Source organism: Coffea arabica, chromosome 10c, assembly GCF_036785885.1.
Source record: "Coffea arabica cultivar ET-39 chromosome 10c, Coffea Arabica ET-39 HiFi, whole genome shotgun sequence".
NCBI classification, from domain to species: domain Eukaryota; kingdom Viridiplantae; phylum Streptophyta; class Magnoliopsida; order Gentianales; family Rubiaceae; genus Coffea; species Coffea arabica.
In genome coordinates this window covers 52,363,308-52,386,672 of record NC_092329.1, presented here as the reverse complement: position 1 = coordinate 52,386,672, position 23,365 = coordinate 52,363,308, and the positions used below count along the sequence as shown (strand labels likewise).

General features: G+C 37.6%; 3 protein-coding genes and 1 non-coding gene across 7 annotated transcripts; 1 reads left to right on the top strand and 3 right to left on the bottom strand.

Annotated features, from left to right (window-relative positions):
• Positions 1-672: 672 nt before the first annotated feature.
• On the bottom strand, positions 673-4,501 carry LOC113713190 (uncharacterized). 4 transcript variants are annotated; one of them, XM_072068897.1, is made up of 4 exons: positions 4,274-4,501; positions 2,108-3,708; positions 1,472-1,664; positions 673-1,252 (listed from the first exon to the last, which is right to left on the bottom strand). In XM_072068897.1, exon 2 carries the CDS (start codon positions 3,629-3,631, stop codon positions 2,123-2,125), a length of 1,509 nt encoding a protein of 502 aa, XP_071924998.1. In that variant the 5' UTR covers positions 3,632-3,708; positions 4,274-4,501; the 3' UTR covers positions 673-1,252; positions 1,472-1,664; positions 2,108-2,122. The 4 variants fall into 4 exon arrangements, with proteins under 4 accessions (XP_071924998.1, XP_027092643.2, XP_027092646.2 ...); XM_027236842.2 differs by having other exon boundaries at positions 1,472-1,637; XM_027236845.2 differs by having other exon boundaries at positions 1,472-3,540; positions 3,690-3,708.
• Positions 4,502-6,091: 1,590 nt separating this feature from the next.
• LOC113713371 (probable pre-mRNA-splicing factor ATP-dependent RNA helicase DEAH4) lies at positions 6,092-13,734 on the bottom strand. Its single transcript, XM_027237090.2, has 16 exons — positions 13,425-13,734; positions 12,737-12,829; positions 12,537-12,641; positions 12,183-12,400; positions 11,971-12,023; positions 11,686-11,802; positions 11,368-11,459; positions 10,516-10,602; positions 9,916-10,130; positions 9,739-9,831; positions 9,141-9,264; positions 8,365-8,512; positions 7,685-7,754; positions 7,272-7,432; positions 6,821-6,996; positions 6,092-6,708 (listed from the first exon to the last, which is right to left on the bottom strand). The coding sequence occupies exons 1-16, from the start codon at positions 13,622-13,624 to the stop codon at positions 6,558-6,560; spliced, it is 2,103 nt and encodes a 700-aa protein (XP_027092891.1). The 5' UTR covers positions 13,625-13,734; the 3' UTR covers positions 6,092-6,557.
• Positions 13,735-14,565: 831 nt separating this feature from the next.
• On the top strand, positions 14,566-22,736 carry LOC140016001 (uncharacterized). Its single transcript, XM_072068848.1, has 8 exons — positions 14,566-14,661; positions 17,104-18,719; positions 18,825-18,952; positions 19,067-19,149; positions 19,414-20,194; positions 20,534-20,989; positions 21,248-22,339; positions 22,693-22,736. The coding sequence occupies exons 1-8, from the start codon at positions 14,566-14,568 to the stop codon at positions 22,734-22,736; spliced, it is 4,296 nt and encodes a 1,431-aa protein (XP_071924949.1).
• Positions 17,674-17,780, bottom strand: LOC113715294 (small nucleolar RNA R71). Its single transcript, XR_003453928.1, has one exon. It is a non-coding gene; the product is annotated as a small nucleolar RNA R71 (small nucleolar RNA).
• Positions 22,737-23,365: the final 629 nt, after the last annotated feature.

The window sequence follows — 23,365 nt, the reverse complement described above, 5'->3', positions numbered from 1 at the left end:
GCATTGCTGGATGGTGCTTTTTTCTTGTAGTGGAGAACCATAAACAATAATAAACAAATGGAGAGGAGGCTTTGGTAGATTCTCAAATGTGCCATCTCTTCAGATGACAATTCAAACACGTCCACCCTCAAAACTTTGTAAAGAATTCAGTTGAATTTCAGAAAAATTTCATTATAGATTAGCATCGGATTTTTGATGCAAATTTACATGATCATGTCCATTTTTCTGAGAAGCATCCAACATTTGGGATTAAGAGGAATAGAACGAACCCTTCCAAGCTCCTTTTTCTTCATTCTGGACAGGAATTATGAAGTAGACAAATATTTGTACAAACTCTAACCTTGAATCTTGATTGCTTCTATTATTAGATAAAAGTCCAACCGGGGAAAACAGCCCATGGGTTAGAAAGTAGCCAACCTTTAGCATCTGGAAAGTCGGCTGTCTGATGCAACAAGCATGTGGATGAACCACTGAGAAAGCTAAGCAAAGCGTACTTTTCTTTGATGTCATGAGTGGAAGAGTTGTTCATTTGGACCTCTTCAGCCGACCAAACGAAAAGGAGTTTGTGTTTTCCAGTGTGATTGCTTCCTCATTGTATGTAATCATTGTTTGCCTCTCTTACCACTTTATATACTGAACAGTACTGTCACTTCTTTCAAGGGGAGAAAAAAATTCAAGGGAAGAGTAAAATACCGTTTCATATTCGACATTAGTATGCTTTAATGTTCTACAAACTCTCTAAGAAAGAAGCTCAACTATTGCTTCAGGAACAAACTCTTCAAGTCCAAATGTCAGACCTGAATTTCAAACACTATAACACAAGATACTGGTGTTGCTAGAATATAGTCAATACACTAATACAAGAAAGGAGAGCAACTAAACTAAGGCATAGGCCAGACTATGCCAGTCAGGAAGTGGAACTTTGTTTATATGATGTTTTGTACCTCCACATCCTCCCATGCTAAACTGATGACACGGGACCTCAAAAAGCAGGGGTCACGGAGGCACTTCAAAAGAGTACTTCAAATGGTGGCCTTCCCAGATAATAACTTCTTTTCAGGGTACTCATCCTTCCCAGTAAAGTGAGACTAATAAACTTATCCGAAACCAGGTGCAATATTAAGGGTTCTTTAAGAAAGATCCCTGATACAGTATTTGCAGAACCTGATATTCTGGGCAATGCAATCCTGCATTACTTATCGTTAACACCATATTGCAAGTGAAGAGATTGTTCCAAATTGAGACGCAGTATCTGAAAACATATCAAGTGCCGATTAAGATGATTGGCATTGTGCTGCATGTGTCATGCATGGGAAGAATAGACAAAAGCAAAGGGAATTAGGTATAGCTGAGATGTTCCAAGACACTTGTGAATATACTATAAGACAGATATGAAGAGAAGAGATCAATAATGAAAAGAACACACTATGGAACAGAAACAGCAAGAAACTTGAAAGTTAAAAGAAGATACCCCTGTGGCAGGTCTTCCAAATAGGATTAGCAGAGCATGTGAGGCCCAGACCAGATTACTAACAGGTCTACTTGGGGGAATGACATATGCTCGGGAGGCCATCCTCATAAGCTGCATTAGAAGACGTACTCCTTCCAGAGTTGATCAACTTTGAGAAACCCAATGACTGAGACAACTTCATCAGCATAATCAACTTGACAGAAGTCAAATGCAGTCATGGTAACAGGAATCAAGATCACATAATATCGATGAGAAAGTCAAGTAATGACCTCACGTTGATAACTAACAGACATGTATCAAGAACTGGCCAAACAAGAAGTCATTACAATTTTCAGCAGTATATGCAGCGATAAATGAAATCCCTCTATTAAAAAAAAAAAAAAAAACTAGCAAGGAGTACATCATGGTTCAAAATCAAATTTTAGATACCTATGAGAGGTGAGTGGGGTTGAGCCAAGAAAATTATAAAGTACATCACAAAGAACACTGAAATTTGGTCAAAATAGGATCGGTCAATTGGAAACTAATGAATTTTTAATATCAAAATGAAATATCTCAAGCAAAATGTATTTTAGCACCACAAATAGATCTGCGGACAACACTAAAAGATGATAAATTTATACTGCTACGACCGACCTGGAAGAAGATACACTAGGAGTTTGCATTTGCATGTCCGCTGGAAGGTGGGAGCGCTGCTTGTAATCTCCTTATCAGCTTGTCCAGGTTTTGCAATTTATCCATCTGTCCAATCTGCAGTAAGTACCTCTCCAGCATTCTATATGATAGCTCACTCATACGTCTACCTCTCTCCAACATTTGCTTTGAACAATCATAAGCTTCTTCAAACCTACCTCTGGAGCATAATCCAGTCACAAGAAGATCTAAAGCATGACTGTGAGGACAGTGTCCTTTCTCCAGTAAATAACTCCACAAATTCACACCCAAATCAAGTCTTTGATTCTCACAGAAGAATTTCATTAACATAACAATTGTCCGTGTCTTCGGCACAAAATTTCTCTCAATCATCTTTTGATAAAGTTCCGAAAGAGCAGCAATACCATATGATCTCATTAATCCCAAAAACATTGTGTGATATGTAACATTGTCAAGCCCGATATTTTTTTCCTCCATTTCATTCATTAGAGCGGCAGCCGATTTTACATCTTTACACTGAAGGAGAGAGCTCAGGAGGGCATTATAAGCCCCAATATCAGCTTTCAAGTTTCTCTTGGAAATTTCATCAAAACATTCTTTTGCCTTTGCAACATTTCGAGCTATCCCAGCACCATGAATCAAAGTAGTAATTGTCTCTACTGTGGGCATTATTTTACACTGTTCCATTTCTTCAAAGAGCCTCAAGGCATCGCCAAGATAACCTTTTTTACAGTAAGCATCAATTCTAATGCTATAAGTCACACTATTGGGCTTAAAACCTCTTTTAATCATCTCATGATAGAACAACTCAACCGAAGTAACACCGCCTGATTCCTTGAATCCCAAGAGCAAAATATTCATTGTTTTGGTGTTGGGAGAAAACCTAGTGTGGAGCTTGTTGAAAACTGATCGTGCTTCTTTCATCTGCCTTTGTGTGCTGAAAGCTCGAAGAAGTATGTTGAATTCTTCACTCCCAAATTGCTTCCCTGAAAATATACCCTTCTCCATCCTCTCAAATGCTTCAAGAGTTTCTTCATAGGACTGAAATTTCGCAATTCTTGATATCATGATGCTTATCGATTTGAGAGTAAGCAGGAAAGGGTGTTTATCCCTGATTGTTCCCATGAGTTCCCAAGCTTTGTCAAAATAGCGCATTCTTGTAAGTATGTGGAGTGTCTTCTCAAAAGCATCTGAACTTGGAACATAATGAGGCTGACAGAGACAAAACCTGAAAAATTCATATGCCTTAATGCCATTTGAATGCGCACCAAACAAGTGACCAAGGACATTTTCCACAAAGGTAGTAGACAGAACACCTGGAGGTATCTCACAGCGAAGTGTGGAATGCAGCCTCTTATCAGGAAAAGGATGGTCATTTATAACTCTAGCAATTCTTTCAATTGCAACATCCGTCTCTGACAAACAGTGAAACCAGCTGGTTTGTTTAAAGGCAATGTTTAAGTTCCGATGAATTTGCAACTTATTTGTTTGTATTAAGAAAAGCATGGTCTCTTGCTTCACTATAATAGATTGCAATCATGAATTCGAGTTGTAGTATCAATACCTTGTATCATCATGGAAACCTGTCAAAAATACATAACATCTTTAATAGTCTTTCAGCAACCAAATTTGCGAATCAAAAAGAACAATTATTAATGAGCATGGCATGCTCTCAATGAACAGATTATCAAACGAACAACAACACGGGCTGTAAGAAGTTCAACATTACATTTTTAGCTTAAAGGGTGTTTCGAAAGTATCTTGGATACACAATTCATGAAGAAAGTAGATCCTATTTCCATCCTAGCCGTCAATTTTGGCTTCTTCTATTGGTAACCAACTATCCCATCAGCAGAAAGAAGCTCAGAAGCCATTCTATATAGGCAAGATCAAAATTTCGGACTACAATAACAAATACCACAATGCGAACAACAAAATTAAATTAAAAAACATTTTTAGGTAATAATATGTATGTCTGTTCAGTGAGAGTGTCTGTCTAAGTAGCATCCAAAAATCAAGTATGAAAAATACCATAGCTGAGCTAAAAAAATGGGTTCTAGCCAAAAAAAAAAAAAAAGATCAAACAAAAACAACTGCTGTGGAGCAATAGATGGAACCTAAAGTCAAATGAAATAAGCAGAACAGTACCCAACAGATATGCATCGGTAAATCGCTATGTTGAAGCCCATCTATCGCAATGGAAGCAATGGCGATACAGGCCCGTTTATATGGAGGCTTTACCCATTTAAAGTGGAGAAAATCCGACCGCAGACGGCGGAGAAACGGGTGGAACTCAACCGGGCATGGGAAGGCAACGGAAAATCTAAAGCAGAGGGTTTGTGGGTTTAAAATTGGGTTAAATGCGCTTTACCTGAACTAATTAAATAAGTACTTTGCGCCTTAGTTGATATTTCAAGACAAAATTATCTTTACTATTTTTTTGTTTCTTTTTTATTTATTCATTCCCTTATTTCTTTCCTACTACTTTCTTTCATCTTTTTATTTTTCATTTTACTATTTTTATTTTTTTTTACTTCTCTCATGTCACTATTTTATTTCACTTTCCTATTAGTATTACTAATTTATATGCTTATTATAATATTATAAGTATTTATTACTAGAAAATCCCTTCTTGTGTTATTTATTTACACTATTAAAAAATTCAAGATGATGTAAAATATTGGTATATGCCTATCATAATGAAAAGAGTATATATTACCAGCAAATTGACTATTTAAAAAGATATTAGCAAACTAGAACTTTAAATTACTTAATATTTAAAAGTATATTCCAAAAAATAAAGTAACTAATATTTTAATTTTTTTTATGTATAGTCGATTAACCACTATGTTATAATGAAGTATATTCCAAAAAAATAAAGTAACTAATTTTTAATTCTTTTTTTTATATATAGTTGATTGGCCACTAATGTCATTACGATATGAATTTGTCAATGTTATTACTAAAAATTAATTTATTCTAAACTCTAGACCTATTAATTTAATTAATATGTGAAATAGTTTATGCGCTTAGATAACATATACTTTATTATAACATAGATTTTATGATCATCATTACTTCCAAGAACAAAAAGTAAAAAAGATAGAAATAAATAAAGAATGGGTTTAAGAAGATTAAAACTAATATATAAATAATAATAGCAAAGAGAAGAAAGTAGTTGATCACATGAGAGAAGGGAGAAAATTATGAAAATATAAAGAAAAGGGACAACTAGAAAAAGTGCAGAAAATATAAAAAAGAAATAAAATAATAATTAATATGAAAGTAGCTTTTTTGTCCTAAAATATAAAGTAGTGGGACCAAAGTGCCTATTTATTGAGTGATCTCTCCTTCTCTCTATTTATTGGTACGATCTATATTGTAAACACCATTCATATTAAAAATTCTTATGGTAATCGCTAAATTCTATAGAAATAAGGCCTATTAGTTGAGCATACTAATTTAAGACAGTATAGCCATTAAAATTTTGATGGTGTGAAGAGTAATGTAGAACCAAAATTGAAATACACAGGCAGTGCAGCTTCACATTTGAAGTAAGTGTGCTATAGGATGTTGTTGTTTTGCTAATTAGTAGGGGTGTTAAGGAAAAAAGGGAAAAAAACAGCCTTACAAATTTAGTTCAGATTTTTTTTTTGCCGGCAATGATAATATTTGTATAATCTAATCTATCCTGTTCTACAAGAAGAAAAAGCCTAAAGAGACTGTGTAAAGAACTAACATGTGTGAAAATCTCACTAAATCAAATGAGTGCTTTAGTACTACGTCTAAATTTTTTTATGGTTTGAATCCCAGACTTACAGCCCAAAGAGAGACTTAAGTCCTCCTTTGGTGACCACTGAACGTTGGTGGTTAAATTTAGTTCGGATTTTGGATTTAGAGTAAATTGGAATTCCATATCCTTGCTACAGAAAAAGAAGTATGCCGTCCCAGTAGATATCATAATCCTCAAGAACGAATACAATGTACAGCTGAATATATCAATCAAAGAAGAAGTTCCCACGAGTTGAGACCATATACTGTTACCACTATATCCTCAATGATCATTACACTAAGGTTGAAAAATCTTTTGGGAATAATGAACTGCCCATGATTGCTACGTCATCTATTTTTTTCATACTTCATCTATAAATCATGAATACAGATTTACAGAGATTGCTAGTGTTACCACAGAGAATTCTGTGAGCTCTTACTTCTACGTAGGCAAGCCCTATCAACAATTGTAAATTGACTGATTTTCCATTGGGGCAACCTGTCCAGTAAGGCGTCCCCGAGTGCTGTCTTATTCTCAGCTTTACAAGGGAGAAAGTTCCCTAGAAACTTGAATCTGAGAAATCATGATGATCAAGAAGCTAGGTAGCACCAACATATTCCTCGGCAGAAGTAAGACTTGAGTTCGTCCAAGTTATTTGGACTACTTAATGCCTTTACGTGCAAGAAAACGCTCACGAGCTGCTTGTATCTTGCTATCATGGTCATCTGGAAGCTTGGGAAGACTACTATTTTCCTTCCTCAAGTCTGAGTTCTCCACACGCACGCTCTTTTCAGGCTCAGAGAATCCACCACTGTTTCGAAAAAGAATAAGTATTAACCAAGCGCAAAAAATGAAAGAAAAATGCAACTTATTAATGCAGAGATACCAATCCCTTGAAACAATAATCTTTCGTGTAACTACACCTGAGTTTTTCGACGTTTAGCTTCTCAAGCTTCCTTGTGATGGGCATGACCCACGGCATTTCAACTGCACAAACATTGCGCATAAAGGGACGTGTAGTGGCAATAAGTTCGTGATACACTACATAATTCGGGAGCATGCCCTCCTCATCTGTCCTCAATACAGAGGATGGGTGAACCTGGAAAAGGAAAATGTGAAAAGCAAATGTTTAAGATCCCAAAGCTCAAGCCTCTAGGCAACACCTAAAGGCAAATGTTGGAATAAAAAAAGTAATATACCAGCATGTATCTAAACCAAGCAAAATTAACACTAGTCACTTTTGGCACTTTACCTTGGCCAAACAGAATTCATTTCATCACATAAGAACAATTTCACATTAGAAATGAAATATTTATGCAGTATTGTGGCACAGTAAATGACAAATCAAGTTGCAAAATTCTTCTAACATCCTACCTGAACTAGTTGAGACTTAAAACCAATAGTTCGGTAACCATTATGACGAATCATTCTCTCAGCAAGCTGATTTGCATAGCCCGCGCATAAAGCTTTTCTCAAATTCTTATAATCCTGTTGGCTTTCTCTCCTTCCTTTCCTTGTTCTTACGTCCAATGACTCTGTTATTTATAGACAACACAAACTGAAAATGAGACATAATTCTTGACAAAAGTAGTATATCTATTGATGTTAAAATAAACAACAAAGCACAAAAGCCACAATCTTAGGTGACATGGTAGAAATCCATCATCAGTGTTAGTCGAGTTTGAACTAAAACAACATGGTAAAAGAAGAATTTTAGAGAAGTCTACTGAAGTTATAAGCTCAACAGCTATATGTAACACAAAGGCATAGTCTTGATCATGTCTGACCTTTCGCACTTTTCTGCATTATCTGAGCTAACTGTTTCCTAACATCCTTGACAAACATCATTCCCCGTACCTGAAACCGGTAAATTCATTGCCAAATTATATTTTTCATAACTAATTCAAGTCTTCATAATACTGAACCACTGGGTCGGCCTAGTGACCAGGGGAGGGCTCGTAGAGTCTTCCCTGTTGCCAGCAGGTTCAGGGTTTGAATCCTATGACTAGCAGTCAGGGGCTTGGGGGGGGGGGGTGGGAGGGATAAAAAAAGAAGTCTTTATTATACAATTAGAGAAAAGAATTGTACATGCATGTTAGTTGTATATCCCACATTGATATTTCAAGGATTTTCAGCCATATATAATATAAGATGTTGGGCCACTCCACTTACAGCCAATTGGTTTTGAGATGGATGTCCAAGTTATTTAACAATGCAATTAGAGGTTATTGACCAACTTCATATATTCTCCACTACTGCAGGTAAAGCCTTAAATTCAGAATGAAAAACAATTCCATATGTTTACTACATTTCTCCAAATTAAGTTACTTTGCCTAAAGCCTGAGACACCAAGCTAAAATTCACGATAATATGTGCCTATGGATGCATGGCTCATTACGTAACCAGAAGATAGACTGATAAACTGAGCAAGATTTTTTGAAACATTGAAGCCAAAAATAAAAGACACCTGCAAATTATTATCTTTACACCAGTCCACATTGTAGTCAGTCTGATGCCACTGCTCATATATCTGAAGCAACTGGATGTGATCTCCCCATCCAGAACCATCAGGAAGGTTTGAAGGAATATGCTTTCTCTTCTTTTCAGAGATCTTGCTATAGAACAAACATCAGACCAATAATTAAGTCAAGTAACTTTGTGACGAAAAATCAGAGCAGCATATACTTGTAGTTTGCAGACAAGCAAATTATTAAGCAAAATGGTGAGATTGACTCAAAAATTTATAAGGTTCCTGACCTGTCGCACCGTAACCAAAACAAAATGATGTCCACCTTAAAATGAAAAAAAGTTGGTTTTCTTTGCCTTTGGCTCTCGTTTTTCTTATTTTACTTTTGATTTTTATTGTATCAGTCAAAAACTGGAATTTCTTCTTTGAAAACTTAAAATTTGCTTTTGCTATTTAGCATACACATTATATCTGCTCCTACTTGTATGAACAATTAAATGCCACAAGACTAGAACAATCACATTGTGCATGAAATTAAAAAGAAAAGAACCTGTGTCTATCTTCAACCAGAAGCAAGAAGCTAGAAAGTATTAGTTTGACTTTGTTTTCCTGAAAGACAAGGTCTTAAATTTCCATTCAGGAAAATTGAACACCAGGTGTTTTTGTTTGTAATACCAGTATTTGCTTAGAACTTGATCAACGTTTCAACCACACAACCATCTAGCTGATAACCACAAAATAATAAGCATATAAAAGCCACAGGGAAACAAGTCTACCTTCGACCAGAAATTAATGTTGTTTCAGCAGATAGCATTGCGGCAACAGTCAAAGCTTGGGATAAGCAGCCACACTCATTGGCTTCCAAAAGGGTCCTGGAAAGAGATGGTTCCAGTGGAAGCTCTGCATAGACCAATAATTTTCCAGTGAATTTATCATTCAGAGAGAGAAAGAGAGAGAGAGAGAGAGAGAATCTTCATCAGAATTGAGTTCCAAATTTTCTTCTCTCTAAACAATACAATCTTCTAAAAATGAGATACAGTATAAGCCTACCTAGAATACATCTACTCCAACTACTTTTGTCTTAGTGGTTGAGTGCATGGCTGTTCTTTAGCTCATTTGTGTGAGTGTTATTCTAAGTGGAGAATGGTTTGAGGTAATATAAGTGTGTTTGGATTGTAAGTTATTTGAAATATTTTTACTGTAGCACTTTTTGTGATGTGATGTATGTGAGATAAAAAGTTAATTGGGAAGATAAAAAGGTGTATTGGAAATTGTAATGGTGATGTCAGCAAATATATTTGGCCAAATAATTGGCTGTCCAAACACACTAATTGATTCATATAGCAGTGCAAAAATCACATGAGAGTTCTATACCAGCCATTGTTCGTCCAAGGCTCGTAATTGAACCATCTTCATCAATAGCATCAATCAGATATAGCTGTTTGAGAGCATCTTGCAAAGACTCAGCTGCAGTCAAAAGAAATTTTCAATCAAACAATGCATCACATATATCAATATCAACAGAAAAAGGTGCAGTGCTATGAACCGCACAGGAAGGAGGATCAAGAAGATCAAAACTTAGGATATCTATGTCAGGAAGGTCCAATGACTTCAAATAAAGAACACTTCCGGCAAGAGAAGATCTCTGTATTTCAGGGATTGTAGCGTCCAAAAAATCATCATGATAAACAATTGAAGGGTACAAACGATAGCATTTCCCTGCACGTGTCCTTCCAGCTCGTCCTGCGCGCTGATTGGCTTGCACCCTGCATTACATCAACAGGTGGAAATTACTATGCATATATCTAAGACTGAGAATAAAATGCCCACACCGAGCATTGGAAGTTGAACATTAGAGTTCAGGTCAAAGGAAAGACCATGTTTATCATTCTTGCGGTTTGTTGAAAAAGTAAACATTGCCAACAAACAAGAATGTCTAAAGTAACATAATTGCCATAACAATGATTCCTCCTACATGCAGACAGCTTTCCCTCTATGAAAGATTGAGTCTTTCAAGAATGTCATTAAACTCCAGTATTTGAGTTAGAATCAACATGGGACCAGACTCAAGCTTCAACATTAGCCTATGATTTCGTAAGTAAACTGAATGAGATAAACATAGTAAAAGACAGAAAAAGTAAGTTTGCTTACTTGCTAATCTGAACAACATCAAGAGAGTACATTCCAGTTGATGGATTGTACTGCCGTTGCTTCACATAACCAGAATCAATTACATACCTATCATGTAAGCCACATATAAGTATAAAAAGATAGCTACTAAAACTGGAAGAAAAGGGGGCCAAAAAAAAATAACTCTTTTCACATTCTCACATTATAGATACAGATTCCACGGTAAAGAGTAAAATGAAGAAACACAACAACAAAAAGAAAGAAGACAAACTAAGGGATAGAGACAAGACAATCCAAGTCATTCAGCACTCCAGCAATAGAACAATGTAGCTTTACCTCATTAACCAACTTCAAATTGATTGCAAGCAATCTCATCCTTTTTTTTTTTGGGTGAAGGGGGAGGGGGGTGGTTGGTTCAAGTTTTCAGACCAGCTGCTATAGAGGATACACATTTTACTAAATGAGATAAAAAGCCGGATAATCACTGGATGTTCAAAAATTATCATTTTGAGTATCAGCATCACCATGCTGTTTCAACAATGTTGAGCTTGTGCGCGCTAGAGAGAGAGAGAGAGTTCAAGATCTTCACAAAGTTTCATTCGGTCAATGCCACAAAACCAATTTTACCTACTGTAACCCAAAAATGCTCAACAAAAATTACTTCTATATTGCAAAACTTAAGATACCTCAAAGTACAAAAACTTATCTTATTGAGGAGAAATGGTTAACCTGTTCGGTTTTCACAGTATATTAGGGTTGCTAGGGCAAATTTCAAGCACAAGAAAAGGCATCAAAATCCTCCAGAGTTAGCAAATTAAATAAAGCAGATGTATTAGAAGTTCTCGATTGCCACTTAAGTAATAGGTTTCTTACACAACACCATCAACCGTCAAAGAAGTTTCAGCAATATTTGTGGCTACTATTAATCGCCTACAGTTCGGAGGTGGACGACTAAATACGCGAACCTGTAGAAATAAAATAAAAGTAGAGTCTCAGATCTACGGAAAACATAAGAGATTGAAAACATTTAGCAAGCTTTCATTGTGTATTAAGTTCTTTAAACGAAAAGAAAAAAAGGTAAATTACAGGACATTTATAACATTTGAAAGCTTCAGAATCTGAAGTCGGAAGCAACCACCAAGTAGCAAAATGAGGATGAAAAAGGCAATACAAAGGAGATGAAAGACTTGCCTGCAACTCAGGAGGCAAGGATCCATGCAGCGGAAGAACTATGGCATCCATACATGAGCCTTCCTCAAGGCTTTGAATTCTCTCCTCCAACTTCATTACCAGCTTCTCTATATCATCCTACAGGCGACATTTAAATTCCAATAAACTAAAATTAAACAAATGCATAATAAATTAAAGATATATAAACAATTAGTGACAATAAAAAAGTGTAATCCTGTGCAAATATAAAGTACATAAAGTTTTGAATTTATTAGCATAATACAATTCCAGGAAAATGGAAATAACCTGTCCAGTCATAAATATAAGAACATCTCCTTCCGGTTCCTTAACATGTATATCTACCAAAACAAGCTGTCAGAAAGACCACAGGAAACAGCTAACTAGACCAAATAATCAAGTCACTGGTGCATGAGATGCAATGGTAATCACAAAAGTTAGAAAGTACTAAAGTAGCTTTTAGGGTAAAAACTGAAATGCAAAATTTCCTTCAGTCTTACCGACAGCTGCTTTTAGAGAAGCATCAATGTAATTTTTTGGCCGTTCAGAGCTATGCAGTATTTCCACAGGAAATAACTTCCCTGGGACATTGAGGATGGGGCAGTTAGAGAAGAATCTTGATACTTTTTCACCATCAAGAGTAGCTGAAGTGATTAGAACCTTTAAATTGGACGCACGCAATTTAACCAAACGTTTCATCAATCCCAGCAATATATCCCTGATAAAGATATTTCGGCAATTTAAGTTGCTGACCAACAGACCAAAACAAGAATAATGGCTACAACAAACATGCAGGCATTACAGAAATCCAAATCTAGTCTATACATTGTAAGAAGGAAGCAAATCAAACATACGTATTCAGACTCCTCTCATGAGCTTCATCCAATATTATTACTGAGTATTGATTCAGCTCTGGATCGGAAAGACTTTCACGAAGAAGGACTCCATCGGTTAGGTATCTGCATATAAAGCATTCCATTTTATAATTGCAAAATCAAGGAAAGAGAACTACATTTCTAACAAAATCAGATTTTTCACAAGTAAAAGCACTTACTTAATGCATGTTTTCTCTGAGGTTCTATCTTCAAAACGAATAGCATAGCCCACTTCCTCTCCAAGTTGAACACCAAGCTCCTGGGCCACTCGACTGCATGCAAAGACAAGCAGGAAAAAGGGGACGTGGGAAGTGGGGTTGGGAGGAGAAAGCAAGATGTCAAGACGTTTGTTTGAATTAGAGTACATTATATCCAATTCCTCATAATGCACACAAATATATGTGAACTGAGCCACAGACTATAAAAAACAAATGTGGCATCTGATACCAGTAATAACGTACTCTCTTTGGAAAACTAGTAAATCTATCTATAATTTTATTGAATAAAAAAGCAGCACATTTCAGTAAAGAACCTAATTTCAGAAACCATGCCACTATATCAGGATTAAAATCACTAGAATCCGTTAACACCATAGGAATCCCTAAAGAAGATTAGTTAACTAGAAATCAACGACATCAGCATTACGAGTTTGACAATATCATTAGTTGTTTTTAATTTATGCGAACCTAAAAAATCAAAATTTCAAAAGCAGCTATATTATCACATTTTTTCCCAATTCCAGCTCTTCAAATGAAAATTTAAACAAAAATAAAGCTCAAAATAAAAGTAAAAGAACCTGAAGAAAGCTGGTAATTTCTCAGATATTCATAACTACTCATTAAATTTTGGAGATTTGGAGAAAATTACCGAGCAACGGAGACAGCGGCAACGCGGCGGGGCTGAGTGACGGCGATGGCTCCGGATTTAGTGTAACCTCGTTTGCGAAGGATTTGAGAAAGTTGAGTACTTTTCCCTGAACCAGTCTCTCCTATAATCACAGCCACAGGGTTTTTGTCCACTGTTTCCACGATTTTATCTTCGAATTGGCGTATTGGAAGGTTTTCCATTGCTCCAATTTCAGTTTCCCAATCGACGATCTGTAGATGATTGATTGGGGCTTTGGTTTGAGGAGAAGAGGGTTTATTAAGGGCATCAGAAATGGAACAAGAAGAGAAGGCGTTATTTTGAAGTTTAAACGATTCAAAATGCAGCCGCTTTTATACGGTATAGTGGCCAAAGGCGCGTAACGCTTAATATGCACAAATGCCACGCTTTCGAGTGCAGCAAGTAGGGCTGCAAACGAGCCGAGTCGAGTCGAGTTTTGAGCTAATCGAACCGAGTCTCGATTAAATTTTACCAAACTCGAGCTCGAGCTCGAGCTCGACGAGCCAGCAATTTTCAAGCTCTAAAAAAATAAAAAAATAATTATTTTATTTTTAAAAAAATAAATAAAATAATATTTTTTTCTTAATAAATAATAAAATATTAATGATATATACGTAATTTTACTATGAAAATAAAAAATATATATATAATATACATAATTTTATTATTAATAATATATATATATATATATACTCCGGCTCGCGAGCTAACGAGCTTAACATTCTGAGCTCGAGTTCGAGCTCGATTAATATCGAGCTTGACTCGAGCGGCTCGCGAGCGGCTCGATTCGTTTGCAGTCCTAAGCAAGAGCATACTAAAACTTCTGAATGGAAGAGCAAAATGAGACGGTTAACTAATGGACAATGAAACGCATCAGTGGCTAAGTGCAATCCCTCTTGAATTGTGGGCGAGATCATTATTCTTAGTAAAATTGTCAATGAGTGCTTCAATATCAGTGCATATCAAGTGCAGGAGAAGAGCATATTCGAGAATATTAGACGATTGATAATGCATAGATTGCAAGAAAAAAGGGAATGGATAGCAAAGATTAAGGGCAACATATGTCCAAGGATTTATGATGAAGTAGAGGTCATAAAGTCCAAAATAGTTTTGACTTTGAAGCATGCACATCCAACTGATGAAGGAATATGGGAGGTTACTCTTTTCAATAGTTGGTCCAGTGGTCATCACCCTCTTTGGTGATGTTGGAGCCTTGGAGGTCAGGGTTCAACCCCTGCCTCTCTCAAATTTGCCATAATATGTGGCTGGTTTTAGTTGACCATCTCCCCTTACCCCTTCTCCCTAGATTAAGCTAGATTAGGTTATAAGACATCTACCGTTGCGAAAAAAAAAAATTGAATTGTAAATTTTAATTGTGGAACATGCACTTGCAAGGAATTGGACTTAAACAGGCACACCTTTTGTTCATGCATGCAATGCATTGGTTATGTGCACACATATTACATTATAGATAGTTATAAAATATGATATAGTTATGTTGTTATGTCAGCTCCAAAACAGAAGGATTGGGTGTATTCACAGTATGATCCAACAAATCATTCACAACTAAAAAGCTATGTTTTCAGAACCGGACCGGATATCGACTCGGCCGAGGTCAGGGGTCAGGGGTCAATGGGTTCGACCGGGGGTCGATAGGGGTCGAATCGGATGACGTCATAAATAAAAATTATTTAAAAATTAAATTATTGTATATAAAATATCCAATAACATATTGATATTAATAAAGGTATATTCATATATATTTGATGTTTCAAATATATTTAACAAGAAAATACAAAGAAATTAGAACAATCAAGTAACAATTTATATTATTTAATAAACATTAACAAGTTTAGAATTAAAATTATGGATTTAATTGAAAAATAACATCAAATTTTAGGACAATATTTATAAAGTATGAAATATTTGAGGTATATTAATAAGTTTTCACAATTTAGGGGGCCAAAACATAATATTAAAAAAATTTAAACTTTTTTTACAAAAGCTCCTGTTGGATCGGTTTTTCCGGTTTTGTACCGGTCAAACCCGGTTTTTGACCGGAGTTGACCGTGATAGGGTATTAATTGTTAGTAATTTTATCATTAATTTTCCTCTTTATCCTTGCCAAATATTGTTTTAATTGTCAATATATATTTATATTTGGTATTTGGATATAATTTCAGAAAGTGGAGCAGAAAAGTGCTAAAAGGGGACCTTCTTGAGAAGATTTCTCCACACGTGAAAGCTTCTAAAAGCTTTCCACCATCAGCCCAAATTGTGCAAACCAACGGAATTACTGAAGAATTGAATTGATATGATGAAATCCACTAGCAATAAGAAATCAAGCGGGGACCACGTAGAAAGTTTGTTCTTATTGTGGGAGATATACTCATTAATCAAGGTGTTGGCTTTGATGATTGAGCTTTTCTAATTTGCTTCCTACGTCACTAGTTCTCTTAGGAAACTAGTGCTAAAATAAAATAAGGGAAAGGCACTAGACGAGTGCTATATAAGACATTAGATTAGTTTCTCTCTAGAGAGAGGAAGATAGGTAGTCTTAGTCATAAAATAGGATTTTGTTCTTTCATGTTTTGTGGGATGTGAAGATCTCTTCAGTTGGTTTGTTTTGTATTTTTCTTCCGTCTCTTCCTTTAGACTAGTTTCTTTCATGAAACTAGTTCTATTTCATTAGATTACGGAGACTAGCAAGAGTTATTTATGTCTATGAATTCAATTGAATTGCGTGGGAATTTTCTTATGAGGCGTGGCTAATTTTCTCCTCTAGTCAAGGATCAATACGAAGACGCTGTCCCATATATCTGTGAGATCTAATTAATTTTACGTGTTCCTTAATTTGTTAATATTTGCATGTTTTCTATTTTAATTTCCATGGGATTATTTTGTTAATTGGATATCAAGGGCCCGATGTGCAATTTGACTTATTAATCTCTTGTCAAATTAATCAATTAAATCCGTAATTGTTTAGTTGGTTAATATTAGTGACAATTAGTATTTTCACATACTAGGGGAACATGCAATCTGATTTAAATAACCCTCGTAGCGTGTTATTAATTTGGGTTAGGCTTTTCTAGTTTTTAATGCAATTAGGAAATTAATTCCTACGGTCGTACCTAAGAGTATTTCCTGGTTAGGGGTAATCAATGGTCGTACCTTGGTTATCAATAAATTAAAGAAAAGCTGGTCGTTAGAGCTTATCGACGACTATAACTAACCTGTTAATAAAATTAAGTGAACCTTCTTTGCATCAATGATCGGATGAATGGACTGTGTCTGCGTAGTTGTATCCTTGGTTAGAATTTATTTATCATCTATTTAATTGCTATTTACAATTGTATTAATTAATTATTTATTTTTGGTTAATTATTTTTAGTTAAATTGTTTAATTGTTTATTTTTAATTTCATTTTGATAAAAATCCCCCGTGTCTCGAATTTAAAAAGAATCGAATTTTTTCCCAGTCCCTGTGGATTCGACCCTACTTACTACTATACACAGAAAATTTATTTTTTTTAAGCAGGTATTTATTATTGCACAGGCACGACACCTGTCAATTTTTGGCGCCGTTGCCGGGGACTGGCGTTAATTATTTGTTTCTTTTTAAAGTTCATTTTTGTTCTAATTTTCTGGTATTTTTTTTCTAGTTTATGCCTCGCTCTTCTCGTACACGTGAATTAGTTTTCGACCCTGAAGTAGAGAAGACCGCGCGTAGAACGAGGAAAGAAACCAGGCGGCTCAGAGAAGAGCAATACGGTATTGCACCTCAGGGACTTGATCCAGAGGTTGAGCCGACAAATTTGTCTGGTGACAATTTGAGTGATTCAGACCAAGAGGAAGTCACTATGGCAAATGCACGAACACTAAGGGAGTTGGCTGCTCCTGATTTAAATCAGCAGCCCTTGTGCATTACTTTTCCAAATTTAAATGATGACACTCCCTTTGAACTAAAATCTGGTCTAATTCATCTCTTGCCATCTTTCCATGGTCTACCAGGTGAGGAGCCCTACAAGCACTTGCAAGAATTCGACGTCGTTTGCAACAGTATGAAACCCCCGGGAATTACAGAAGAGCAAATAAAGATGAGGGCTTTCCCCTTCTCTTTGAAGGACTCTGCAAAAGACTGGCTCTACTACCTACCACCTGGTAGTATCACCACGTGGGACCAACTGAAGAAAAAATTCTTGGACAAGTACTTTCCGGCATCTCGAGCTGCAAGCCTAAGGAAGGAGATATGTGGCATCAAACAACACCCAGGCGAGTCACTCTATGAGTACTGGGAGAGGTTTAAGAAACTGTGCACCAAATGCCCTCAGCATCAGATAAGTGAGCAACTGCTTATTCAATATTTCTATGAGGGGTTGCTTTTCAGGGACAGAAGCATAATCGATGCTGCAAGTGGAGGGGCGTTGGTGAACAAAACCCCTCGAGGAGCATGGGAGTTGATTGAAGGGATGGCTGAGAACTCACAGCAGTTTGGTTCAAGAGATGACATCCCTACGCGTAGGGTGAATGAGGTAGAAACGTCCTCTATCCAACAACAGATCTCCGAATTAACATCTTTCGTAAGACAATTAGCTGTGGGGAGTGCTTCACAAGCCAAAGTGTGTGGGATGTGCACTGCCGTGGGTCATCCTACGGAAATGTGCCCACTGGTTCAAGAAGAACCTGCAGAACAGGTGAACATGGCTAGCTACGCGCCCGCGCCAAGAAAGCAGTACGACCCGTACTCAAACACCTACAATCCTGGTTGGAGGGATCACCCTAATCTTAGCTATGGAGGAAATAGACAGTCTAACTTTGTGCCAAATAGACAGCAAGGACACCAACAGCAGTACCATCCTCGCCCATCACCACCACCACCCCCTTCAAACTCAAATCCGTCCATGGAAGAGATGATGAAACAATTACTTGCTAACCAACAAAAGACGGATTCAGACCTGCAAAGCATGAGAAATCAATTGGGACAGGTGCAATCATTGCAAAATCAAATGAATCAAATGGCCATAACGATCAACCGTCTGGAGTCCCAAGTTCAAGGAAAGTTGCCATCTCAACCTGAGGCGAATCCAAAGAATGTAAGTGCAATGACCTTGAGGAGTGGTAAGGAAGTCCAAGGACCCGAACTGGTGATTCCTAAAGACAAGGACGAGGAACGGATTGAGAAAGAATTGGAAGAGGAGGGCAGAGACAACAAAAATGCAAAGGTACCCTCGAACCCAATTCCTACAGCTAAAACTAATCCACCTCCCTTTCCTGGCAGGTTAGAGAAACCAAAGAAGTAAGACAAGGAAAAAGAGGTCCTGGAGATCTTTCGCAAGGTGGAGATCAACATACCCCTACTGGATGCGATTAAACAAGTACCCAGGTACGCAAAATTTTTGAGGGACCTGTGTGCCAACCGCAAGCGGTTGAAGGGAGATGAACGAGTTATAGTTGGGGAGAATGTTTCAGCAATTCTACAAAGAAAGCTTCCACCGAAATGCGGAGATCCAGGTATGTTTACTATTCCTTGTAGGATAGGTAATACTTTGATTGGAAAGGCCATGTTAGATCTAGGAGCATCGATTAATGTCATGCCGAAATCTATTTATGCTTCTTTGAACTTAGGCCCTTTGAAAGAAACTGGAATAATAATCCAACTAGCTGACAGGACCAATGCATACCCTGACGGGTTGATTGAAGATGTTTTGGTAAAAATTAATGAATTAATTTTTCCAACTGATTTTTATGTGCTCGACATGGAGGATGAACACTCCCGTGATCCGTCACCTTTGTTGTTAGGTAGACCCTTTTTGAGCACAGCCCGAACAAAAATTGATGTTAATAAGGGTACTTTGTCTATGGAATTTGATGGTGAGATTGTTCACTTTAACATTTTTGAGACCATGAAATATCCATCCGATTCAAATGTTGGCTCTGTTTTTTCGGTAAATGTTATTGACCCTGCTATACAGGAGGTTTTTGAAATTGAAGGCAGGGATGAGCTAGAGGTCGTTCTGACCAGGCACTTCGAGTCCGAAACGACCTCTGGAGTAGAGTTGAGTGAAGAGCTTAAATGCGTGATTGGATCGTTGCAAACGTTACCAACCACGAAGATAAGGTATGACCTCGTACCCATTTTTATACCTGAACCTCACAAAAGGTTACTTCCATCTGTGGTGCAGGCACCTGTCTTGGAACTGAAACCGCTGCCGAAACACCTGAAGTATGCATACTTGGGTGAAGGGGAGACACTTCCAGTGATCATCTCCGCGGGTTTATCAAAGGTTCAAGAAGAGAAACTATTTCGAGTTCTTAGGGAATATAAGCAGGCGATAGGATGGACCATCGCCGACATCAAGGGAATTAGTCCCGCGGTGTGTATGCACCGAATTCGACTCGAGGAGAATTCTAAACCCGTACGGCAAGCTCAACGGAGATTAAATCCTCTCATGATGGAGGTCGTAAAGAAAGAGATTTTAAAACTGCTGGACGTTGGAATTATATTTGCAATATCAGATAGCCCGTGGGTAAGTCCAGTACAGGTGGTCCCGAAGAAGGCAGGGGTGACGGTAGAATCAAACCAAGAGGGTGAGCTCGTACCAATTCGAAAGCCCACCGGATGGCGACAGTGTATCGGTTACCGAAAGCTAAATGTCGTCACGAAAAAGGACCATTTCCCCCTCCCTTTCATTGACCAAATGGTGGAGCGACTAGCATGTCGAGCTTACTATTGTTTCTTGGATGGATTTTCAGGTTATTTTCAAATTGCCATCGCACCCGAGGACTAAGAGAAGACTACTTTCACCTGCCCATTTGGAACATTTGCATACCGAATGATGCCATTTGGATTGTGTAATGCACCTGCTACCTTCCAAAGATGCATGGTAAGTATCTTTTCAGAATATGTTGAGAAGATTATTGAGGTTTTCATGGACGATTTCAGTGTATATGGTGAAAGTTTTGAAAACTGTCTAGATAACCTGAAATTGATTTTAGTAAGGTGTATAGAAACTAATCTCGTGCTTAATTGGGAAAAATGTCATTTTATGGTTGAACACGGGATAGTTTTGGGTCATGTTGTATCATCTACAGGTATTGAGGTTGATAAGGCAAAAACAGATGTTATATCTACTTTACCTTACCCCGCGAGTGTGCGGGAAGTTCGTTCCTTCTTGGGTCACGCAGGTTTCTATAGAAGGTTCATCAAGGACTTCTCGAAAATTGGAGCACCATTGTTCCAACTTTTGCAAAAAGATGTATCCTTCGAATTTGATGAAACATGTAAGGGGGCATTCAATAAGTTAAAGGAATTATTGACCACCTCACCTATTATCCAACCCCCTGACTGGAACCTCCCATTCGAGATCATGTGTGACGCCAGCGACTACGCAGTGGGTGCGGTATTGGGTCAAAGAGTAGGAAAGGCAGCTCATGCTATCTATTACGCATCTCGAGCCTTGAACGGAGCTCAATTGAACTATTCAACCACCGAAAAGGAGCTTTTAGCAGTTGTTTTTGCCTTAGAGAAATTTCGGTCTTATTTACTTGGTGCTAAAGTTATTATTTTTTCTGATTATGCAGCTTTGCGGTATCTGTTGACCAAGAAAGAGGCAAAACCGCGATTGATACGGTGAATATTGTTGTTACAAGAGTTCAATCTGGAGATCCGAGATAAGAAAGGGGCAGAGAACCTGGTAGCAGATCACTTGAGTCGAGTACAAGTCATCGAAGAGGACCTCCCATTGAGAGAAGCATTTCCTGAGGAGCATTTATTTTCTATTAATTCATCCTTACCTTGGTATGCAGATATTGTTAATTTTCTAGTCACTGACAAATTTCCTACAGGATGGCCTAAGGTAAAGAGAGACAAGTTGAGGAGCGATGCAAAGTTCTACATTTGGGATGATCCTTACCTCTGGAAGCGGGGCGCCGATCAAATCATCCGTAGATGTGTAAGTGAAGCTGAATTTCAATCCATTCTAGCCTATTGTCATTCTTTTGCATGTGGAGGTCACTTTGGACCGAAGAGAACGGCTCGTAAGGTGCTAGAGAGTGGATTCTATTGGCCAACTCTATTCAAAGATGCCTACTCATTTTGTAAGTCATGTGATAAGTGTCAAAGAGTGGGTAATATCTCTCGTAGGGATCAAATGATTCAAACCCCAATGATTTTTGTTGAAATTTTTGACGTTTGGGGCATTGATTTTATGGGTTCTTTTCCTTCGTCCTTTGATTTTTTGTATATATTGCTTGCTGTAGATTATGTTTCGAAGTGGGTAGAAGCAAAGGCCACCCGCACTAATGATTCCAAAGTGGTTGCAGAATTCGTTAAGTCTAATATTTTTGTCCGCTTTGGGATGCCACGAGCAATTGTAAGTGATCGGGGTACTCATTTCTGTAACAAAACGATCGCTGCAATTTTTAAGAGATACGGTGTCTTGCACAAAGTCTCTACATCCTACCATCCTCAGACAAATGGTCAGGCGGAAGCATCGAACCGAGAGATCAAATCAATTCTAGAAAAGATGGTCCGACCCGATAGGAAGGATTGGAGTATGAGATTAGAGGATGCACTATGGGCATATAGGACGGCATACAAGACACCTATTGGCATGTCCCCTTACCGATTGGTATTTGGAAAACCATGTCATCTCCCGGTAGAGTTTGAGCATAGAGCGTTTTGGGCGGTCAAGCAATGCAATATGGATATCGAGGAGGGCGGAATTCAAAGGAAGTTGCAATTACAAAAGTTAGAAGAAATCCGAAATGAAGCATATGAGAATGCAGTGATCCATAAAGAGAAGAATCGGATCTTTCATGACCAACAGATCTCTAGGAAGACATTCGTCTGCGGGCAAAAAGTTGTACTATACCACTCCAAATTGAAACTATTTCCAGGTAAATTACGTTCTCGTTGGATTGGCCCTTTTGTTGTGACTAATGTCTTTCATTATGGTGCAGTAGAGATCCAAAGTTTGAAAACGGAGAAGAAATTTGTGGTGAATGGTCACCGTCTCAAACCGTATTATGAAGAATTTCCAGTGGAACGGGTGGAGATGATGCAATTGGAAGACCCGGTTTGCTTAGTTTAAGCAAATTCTGGACTCCGTCTAGCCAAAGACGTTAAAGAAAGGCGCTTTTGGGAGGCAACCCAATTTTTGATTTTGTTGGTTTTTGTTGTTCAATTCGTTAAATATGTCGTTTCTCATCTGGGTATTGCTTAAATTTGATATTTTCTCTACTATGATCAGGACAGGTGATCATGGCGTGCCCGCGCGGAGAGGGCACGCATTAATCTCACAAGTTCCAACTTCAAGGTCAGAGGATGTTTTCTAATCTTGGCATGCCCACGCCATGTTTGACGAACCAAAAAAAAAAAAAAATCAAAATCAAAATCAAAATGCTGTTATTTTCCTTCTTAACATTCATTTTAGTTTTTCAGCAATTCAATTCTAAAAAAAAAAAATGTAAGATCAAAAAAATTATTTTTTCCTTTCTTTTTCTCTTTTCTTTCTTTTCTTTTTCTTTCCTTCTTTTTCTTTTCTTTCTTTCCTTTCTTTCTTTCTCCTTCTTTTTCTTTCTTCTTCGGCTGCGAACCTCACCGCTGCTCACCCCACCGCCGCCCACCCCAGCTCTTCTCGCCGCTGCCTCGCCTCTCCTCGCCAAGGGTGACCACCAGCTCATCTGACCTCCTTCACCCTTGCCATAGCCACCGCCTTCAAGATCCGCCTGAAGCCCCGAAAGCCGCGCACCACCAGATCCAGCTGCCGCAAACTCTTCTCTCCCACAGCCACCACATTCATCGCACCACTGGCTTCGTATGCACGCGCCTGTCTCAATCTCTTTCTATTATTTTTTTTTATTTTCTTATTTTATTATTGCAGTATGTTTTTATTATTTTTAGTACAGTACGTTTTTGAAAAT

What these genes read in the sequence shown, in the direction of transcription:
- LOC113713190 (XM_027236841.2), bottom strand. Translation starts at nt 3,631, where the DNA reads ATGCTTTTCTTAATACAAACAAATAAGTTGCAAATTCATCGGAACTTA.
- LOC113713371 (XM_027237090.2), bottom strand. Translation starts at nt 13,624, where the DNA reads ATGGAAAACCTTCCAATACGCCAATTCGAAGATAAAATCGTGGAAACA. An exon ending in TTATATTTATGACTGGACAG is followed by an intron (nt 11,803 to 11,970) that starts GTTATTTCCATT and finishes TGTCGCCTGTAG; the next exon opens with GATGATATAGAGAAGCTGGT. An exon ending in TCTTCTTGATCCTCCTTCCT is followed by an intron (nt 9,832 to 9,915) that starts GTGCGGTTCATA and finishes TTTTGACTGCAG; the next exon opens with CTGAGTCTTTGCAAGATGCT.
- LOC140016001 (XM_072068848.1), top strand. Translation starts at nt 14,566, where the DNA reads ATGCACATCCAACTGATGAAGGAATATGGGAGGTTACTCTTTTCAATA. An exon ending in TTTCTTGGATGGATTTTCAG is followed by an intron (nt 20,195 to 20,533) that starts GTTATTTTCAAA and finishes TATCATCTACAG; the next exon opens with GTATTGAGGTTGATAAGGCA. An exon ending in ATTTCGGTCTTATTTACTTG is followed by an intron (nt 20,990 to 21,247) that starts GTGCTAAAGTTA and finishes CTTGGTATGCAG; the next exon opens with ATATTGTTAATTTTCTAGTC.